General features: G+C 46.1%; 2 protein-coding genes across 2 annotated transcripts; one reads left to right on the top strand and one right to left on the bottom strand.

Annotated features, from left to right (window-relative positions):
• Positions 1 to 748: 748 nt before the first annotated feature.
• On the top strand, positions 749 to 1,691 carry BDV38DRAFT_159018 (uncharacterized protein). The gene has a single exon (XM_032051758.1). The coding sequence runs from the start codon at positions 839 to 841 to the stop codon at positions 1,370 to 1,372; it is 534 nt and encodes a 177-aa protein (XP_031910520.1). The 5' UTR covers positions 749 to 838; the 3' UTR covers positions 1,373 to 1,691.
• An 805-nt stretch (positions 1,692 to 2,496) lies between these two features.
• clrD (histone-lysine N-methyltransferase Clr4) lies at positions 2,497 to 4,437 on the bottom strand (the record flags this gene model as incomplete). The annotated part of the gene is made up of 3 exons (XM_032062681.1): positions 4,360 to 4,437; positions 3,019 to 4,003; positions 2,497 to 2,951 (listed from the first exon to the last, which is right to left on the bottom strand). The coding sequence occupies exons 1-3, from the start codon at positions 4,411 to 4,413 to the stop codon at positions 2,497 to 2,499; spliced, it is 1,494 nt and encodes a 497-aa protein (XP_031910519.1). The 5' UTR covers positions 4,414 to 4,437.
• Positions 4,438 to 7,678: the final 3,241 nt, after the last annotated feature.

The raw sequence follows: 7,678 nt of genomic DNA, 5'->3' as shown, positions 1-7,678 counted from the left end.
TTTTTATCCTTTTTTGAATTATCCCTCTCCCTCTCCCTCTCTCTCTCTCTCTCTCTCTCTCTCTCCCTTCCTTCCTTCTCTCTCACACTCTCTCTTTTTCACACTTTCGCTCTTCTCCGTCTTTGTCGGTCGGTCCTTCTCTCCCTCTTGACCTATTAATTATCTTCTTTGATTTTTGATTAGTATCCACGGAACTCTCTCCCGTCGGGGGATTTTGTATTTGTTTCATCCATCCATTAATCTCTCACGGTGCTTTGTTCTCGTCCCTAATCATTTGCTACCGTCCCGTGTGGGTGAGCTGTCGATCGTATTATTATTATTACTACTACTACAACAACTACTACTACAACTACTACCACCATTGTGATTATTGTTTATCTCACTGTACATCTCGACCATCCTTCATTTTTCTCACCTGCCTGAGATGACCCGCTAGAGATCCATGATCCATTCGTTTGGCCATTACTTTGCGATCTATACCATTTTTCCTCCCCCACCCCCAATCCATCCATTCATCCCGTCAACTACTCTCGCATTCCATCGCCCATTCATTCTTCCAGGCGATCCGATCATCTATTCATTCTTTGTGTCACAACACAGTCCAAGGCCAGCTCCAAATCACCACCAACTGGTTAGGACCAATTCTCCCTTCATTTGAAACTTCTTCGAAAAACCCTAAAACTTAATATCGCCTCCCCCGCTCAAGACGAGGCCAAAAAGACCCCCCGGGGTTCGTCAACCTTAAAAAGAGTCGCACGGCAACCCTCGATTTTCAACAGATCACATTTGCCCATACCCATTCATCCAAAAACTTAAATCACCCTCCCACCAAAAAAAAATGCATCCCAACCTCACCTCGACCCCCGGCCTCTCCCTGCACACATCGTTCCAACCTCCTCAAGACCGCGTGTGCAGCGATGGCTATTCCACAACCAGTCCTCTCAGCTCCACTACCAACAGTCCCACTTCGTCGCCCACCTCCCCATTCCGCCGCTTCAACCGTGGTTACCGCCCGACCTCCGGCTCCCGTTCCGACGCCAGCGACGCCGGCAGTCGTAGCCAGAGCCCCTTCCGTCTGTCATCCGTTTTCCGTCGGCCCTCGCTCATCTTCCTCCGCCATCGCCCGTCCAAGGTCGATCTAGCCCTGAGCGAGGAACGTACCCGGTGTGACGAAGACGCCATCGAGCGACAAGGTCTCGACCTCATGGAGCCCCGCCCTGTTGACCCGGTCGGGATCCCGATGGATCTGAATGCCAATATTTTCTCTTCTGTCGCGGGCGATCGCTCATCTGGCCAGAGTCAGGCCTCGCAAGTGTCCCAACCGCGGTTCGTCATGGGCGGTATATTCGAGGTCATGGAGGGGCGTGCTTGAACGTATTCGCTCCCTTCTACTCTCTTTCTCCCCCTTTCTTTCTCACTTTTCTTCGGTCTTTTCTTTCTTAACCTTCCTGCCTCTTTACTCTCTTTCTTGACTCTACGTTTGCTATTATCGCTACCCGTGAAGCGACTTGGTATATTAATTAGCGATTAAGGGTGGCTGGCTATCTGCTGCATATACGGACAAGGTGTTATCAACTGGGTTGATTGGTTGATTTGGAGTTTTGGGTCAACGGTCAACGGTCAACGGCGTCTACCGATTCGATATAGAACGGACGGATGTGATATGGTAGTCTTTATTAGATGAGTGTCCATGATGGAATATACTAACGTATCTTTCATTTCCCATCACTGGGGTCGATCTTAAGTTATCGTAGTCTATTTCAGGAAAGGAGCAGCAATTGTGATGATCATGATTTAATTTCAGGTATCTAGCTCATGTTCTACTGGAGGACGTTGCGCTGCGCCAGTACAGGGGTATCCTTCAATCAGGCTCTCAACAAAAGAAAAGCATCACTCAACTCCAATGATAGAAACAGAATACAGGACGATCAAGATGCAGGTCAAATTACATGGAGGAAGTCCCAAATATGTGCCAAGAAAAAAAAAGACGTAAGGACAAGAGAACATGAATAGAAATATCGACGATTGAGAAGAAAGGTTCCCTCTAACAACGTAGGTGAACTGAAGAAGGCAGTTTAACAGCTCAGATATCTCAAAAAGGGAATAGGACAAGAAGAACGCATCTATTCCTTCCGCGGGTACATATCAGTAAAAAACAACATGTATCGTGATAGCCCCGGCTAGACAATGGATAGTTGTTCATGTTGAAATCGAGAGTAATTCATGAGAATAGTCGATTATGTCGGGGAGAAGGCCAGCCTTGTCCTGTAGAATGTGCACTTTTGAGCAGAAAAAAGGAGGTAAGATCGCTCATCAACGATAGAAACGCCGAGTATGGTTGTGCAAACGCTCCCAGTGCAACGCAGACGCCGAATGCAATGCGTATGGTACATACAAAAGAAGTCTGAGATGGTAGTGGAAAGGGGGTCGGAAGTGAATATGTGAGGTGAGGGGACAGATAAATGGATAGGTTTTGAGGCGAGGGGATAATGGAGTTTATTTGGTGCCCTTGCGTTTGCTCGGCCAGAGTTGACCTCGACAGTTATCCTCTCCACACAGGCAAGCGACGACACTAGAGTCCACCTTTTTGCTTCTCTCAGTGCCAGGGTTGTAATCAAAGGTTAATTCGGTCATCGGTGGGATGTCTTTCAAAGCGAAGAAAGCCAGATTATAGAGACGCTCGTCTCCGATTGTGTTTGTGACGGTAAACATCCTGCAGTTTGGTCTGCAGGAGTGGTTCATAAAACGAGTTGCACAGCCGAACCTCTGTCCATCCACGACATAGATGTCTTCTTCATCGACCTCGGGAGAGAAGTCGAGTCCAAAGAGATAGGAATGGCCATTTCTCACAGCAATCTCTTCACGAATATCTGCGCGTTGTTTGGTAATAACTTCTCCTAGATAGCAGTCGATAAATTGGCCCGCCCTGATATAACTGGGAGACCGCAGGCCTATTTAGTGAATGTTAGCAGAATTTCTTTGCTGGTTTACTGCAATAAAGAGAGAAGGTGGGCCTACCAAAGCCGCGATTGCCAGTGTGGAAGATTTCCAGTTCCACAGTCCTGCCACGCTGAACAACCCGATTCCAGCAGCTCTTATCGCAGGCACACTGCGCACCACATTCGAAAATCATCGCGGTGCGCTCCAGGAATTCTGGAGTCAGGAGTAGAAGGTCTGGGCGGTCTCTGGCTCTTTGGTATGGAATGATGTTGTCAGTCGAATCGTCCTCTTTTTCAGAGCACGGGCACCTCTTAGGATCACAGTATTTACCACAACTGCAACCCCCAATGAATTCAGCTGGAGCAGGAGAAACCCCCTTGTGAAGTTTGTAGCTATTAATGAACTCAAAATTCGCGGTAACTTTTGCGAGCTTTGGTCCATCAGCTGGCGCAACGGTGATCTTAGGCCCCTTGATCATACAAAGCTTGCGTTCTAGAGTGCGGTACTGCTGATCAAGGGCCTCTGGTCTGTTCTGTAAGATGGGCCCGGGTGTGCCAATAGGCAGAGGGATCGCGGCACGGTTGACTTTCCTCGCTGCTGGATAAGCACCCTTACGACCGCGCTCTGCATGTGCGTTAGTTGGGTAGAATTTCTCCAAGACTCCCTTCAGCTCAGGGGTACAACTTCGAGAGCTTGATGCCCACTTGGCAGACTCAATTTCCTTCTTCAGTTGTCGAGATGGAGAAGGGACTACAACACTGACGGCACGTGCCGGCAGACTCTGCTCCTTGATGAACGGACTTGGGCTCGGAGTGCTAGGTTGGAGCTTTGTAGCTGTGGAACAGCCATTCGGCTTATTGTCCTGACGGTAGCCAGAACTTGAAACCGCAGAGGATTCAACTGAGGGCGCTGAAGGTCTTTTCTTGAAGTTGAAAAAGGCTTCGTACAGCTCTGACTCTGGACTTTTCTCCGACTTTCTCTTCGAAGGGACCGACGATGACGGTGTCCGATGTGCTAAGTGGGTGAAAAAAGTGGGTGTGACCGATTGAATGTTTGAGTGCAGCTAATCTTGATATTAGTTAAGAGACATCGGATAGGACGTGTGGTGGAGGTCCAGAAAGAGTGAATGAAAATTGAGAAGATTCGGACAGTAAAATAACACGAAGATTGTAGTTATCGTACGGCAAGACATGAAAATTCTAAGCACAAATGAAAGAGGGGGTTTGATATAAGATAACGGCTACTCAGGGCGGTCCAAAGTAAGGGGATATCATAATTGACGATTCATGATGGCAGTGTAGTATATGGTAGTGGCCATACTAGCTGGGTGTTGTGGCTATAAAATACTAGATTTTGTTGACAATGACACGTCCGGGTCTAAATCCGCGGTCTCGGAAATCACCAAAATAAAACACTGACCTGCGAGCGGATCTGGTCTTCAGAATCAGAATCTCCAGTCAAATCGATGACCATCTTGACCGGCAGAGCGAGATAGAGCTGGAAATAGAGAAATTAGGAATAAATAGGCTGAGAAAAAGGCCGTTTGGAGGCTTGAAGAGGCCGGAGAGAATGTCACAAGGAACTCCAAGAAGGCATGGTCCACATGGACATACTACATAGGGATGAAGATCAGGAGAGTTGGATTCGGATCCTGGCGCTAGTTGATGTGGCTAGGCCTATTGTGGCGTTTCTTGCTGCTTAGTCATAGTCTTTGATATCAAAAATGGATTGACAATGAAAAGGCATCAGAATGACAGAATCTAACTAGTTCTTTCAAATTCAAATAATGAAATGTGAAAAGAGAAATGATGCTTAATTTCTTTTAAGGATTTGGCGATTTTCCTATATTATCATCTACTCACTGTACCTCTATCTCCTAGTCAGAGGGCAGGTCATAGCTTGCACGGGGTTAGGGAACCATTCTTATATTGTTGTATAAAGAACGGTTTTCAGGCCGTTTGGTTTCGCCCTTTCTCTTGGCCGCCAGTCGAAATGACCAAAGGTCCAAAACTGACCAATCACTACTGGCTTCTACCAAACTCGATAAATATATAATCCAAACTACTTAAACATATAAAATAAAATTTCGTAAATATTATCCTACTTTAAAAATTAAAATAGAGGCATTGGTGGAGCCTGTAGAGCTGCTGAAAAATATCTATATATTATTTCTGTGATTGCATGGCATTGATTATGGATGACTAATCGGGCCCACCTAACTTTGATGTCGAAATAATTGTAACGGCGGTATACTATATAGGGACAGTACCGCCATATAATATATACCTCAAAGGTATACCGCATACAAGTATCACTTACATGGCAGGACTTGCAAGTTGTAAGTTGTTGCTCGTGAACAATGAGATGCGACTGGGACATCAAAGTTCTCTAAATCTCTGCCACTGGGCAATGGCCAGCCACGGCCCACCCGACCATTGCGGCCAGTATCTAATGACAAAGTCACAAAAGAATCAAATAAAGAGCCAACAAAATACTGAACAGTGAAATATGCTAGGTGGCTAGGTGACTACTAGTTAAAGATTATCTATTGATTAGTTATACCTTTGTTCTCAAGCATACCTAATTGATTACACTAGATTAGTGCAACTAGGCACTTGATCTGCCAACTGGTTTTGCATCAGCATGACGCATGACGCCCGGGCCGCCGGGCGAGCCTGAAGAACCGCCAACTGGTCAGAAACCGGTATACTTTTGAAGGTTTTATCACCTACAGGCTACGGGCCACCATTCTCTCAGCTGTACTCCGTAAGTCACATCTCAATAGCCTATAGTCTATTCTGTCTACTATTTTCAATAGAAATATGAAACGTAACTTGAATAAACCAGAAAAGCCAAGTATACCTTGTTTCTTATACTTGTGCATGCTTCAGCAGGCTTCTGTATAGCTGCTTTGTTGTAACGGCGGAAAGCTATATAGGTGCGACCCGTCACCAAGTGCAACAGCGGTATACCGCCGTTACACGCAGGGCTTTGTAGATTCAGAACTATATGACTTTTAGTCTTGACTCTTGTGGAATATAGAGCTCTGGCTATGTCTCTTACATTATTAATTTATTATTGATCGTATTGAGAATTTAAATCAGAAACTAGCCTTTCAAAAACAGCCCCTTGGAGTCTCGGGAGCTCGAGGGCCGAGGCCAGGGGTCCCATTCCCCTTGAAGGGCTGGGCAGCCGCTTGAGTCCAGGGCACCGTGGCCGTGGCACCCTGCGCCGTTGTGGGCCCTGAACTTTAGGGGCAGCCCTAATTCCCAGGCCCCAGGTAGGCTTAACGAGCCGTTAACGGCCGTGGTTTTCACATGATACCGCTGGACGAGCAGCAACTAGATTTGCCGTGGAAAAGGGTAATTTCTATGGAATGAATGGCCCATGGGGAGCGGAAAGAGGTCAAATGCACAAGATAAACTATTAGACTCTCATCTCTACTTGGCTACCAAAACTTGATGCGAACGGAGAGTGAAGGAGTCAAGGCCCAAGACTGGGGTTTTGATGTCTCATGTATATTTTACGTGCAGCTATCCAGGTCTCAGTCTTGGTCATCAGAGTCAGCTTAAGACCTGGACAGGTTGCTGAGTGCCAGACCATAAACCGGTACATCAGAAGCCCTGGGCATATGTGTTAGAGCCACGCTCTAGGGCACGTCATTCCACTGGGTATGTAAGAGATATTGCCAGGGCCCAATATTCCACAAGACTAAAAGATCATATAATTCGGGATCAACGATCCTGAATGCCCTGGGGTCACCTATATAGTATACCGCCGTTACAGGGTAACTACTATGATTGGATGCAATTGGAACCAATCATACCCAGAGTCTCCTAACAACATCAATGTGTCTCGACTCTCGACCTTCAGTTGGGAGCTCTGAAGGGAATATAGTCTATAGTCTAAAGTCTATAGTCTACCTAGCTATAGTATAATTGGTCTTCATTCCTCAGATGGTAAGATAGTATATCCACCTATTACTTTTCTACTAACTTCGCTGAAATATATCTTACCAACTAATTCCTATAGGCTGTATCCAAAACGGTACTGAAAAGACGCAAGGCAGGTATGAAGTGATCGTACCCGCAACCCCAAAGCCAAACTTTAGATGAAGGTGATTCGAGTCAGGACTACTCAAGCCAAGGCCCAATCCCGAGCAGGTTGTAGCTGCGGTGCTACCGTACAATGATGGTCCCAACTCCCCACTCTTATCTGGTCGATCAATCAGCCATCGCTTGAAATATGGTACCGTAGAATAGCTTATTACATACCATTACCCAATCAGAGAGCAAGATGCCTGGTCTCTGTAAGTAAGACCCAACTAGGGAGAAGCTAGCCACTTAGAAGTATGAATAGTAACCTTAATGCAACAGTATCCCTCACGAGTCACTAAAGTCTGAAATTGAATCACAGTATATATTACTCAATATATACCTACTTACCAGTTATGCTATCTTACAGGAGTTTTTGGTCTTTTAGCCTTCCCAGCCGATTGGTATACAGCATATCCTTAACGGCCATCGTAATGGTCAGGTGACAGGTCCATCAGCCATGTATTGCTTGAGAGAAAATGCTAATCTGTCAGGTGATCTTAACTTATAAAGTACAGGTTGACTCATAAAGCCACGCTCTAGGATATACAAGGTGGGTCAAAAGTCTGATTACACTAACGCGTTTCCGCGACGCGTCAAAAAATCGCAACTTTTTCAACCACCTACCATTCCATCAAAATGAG

The sequence above is a fragment of the Aspergillus pseudotamarii genome (genome assembly GCF_009193445.1).
Source record: "Aspergillus pseudotamarii strain CBS 117625 unplaced genomic scaffold BDV38scaffold_53, whole genome shotgun sequence".
NCBI lineage: Eukaryota > Fungi > Ascomycota > Eurotiomycetes > Eurotiales > Aspergillaceae > Aspergillus > Aspergillus pseudotamarii.
The sequence above is the reverse complement of the archived record's forward strand: the minus strand, read 5'-3'. Positions and strand labels throughout refer to the sequence as shown.

Excerpts from the sequence above, each read along its gene's own strand:
- BDV38DRAFT_159018 (XM_032051758.1), top strand. The coding sequence starts at position 839 with ATGCATCCCAACCTCACCTCGACCCCCGGCCTCTCCCTGCACACATCG.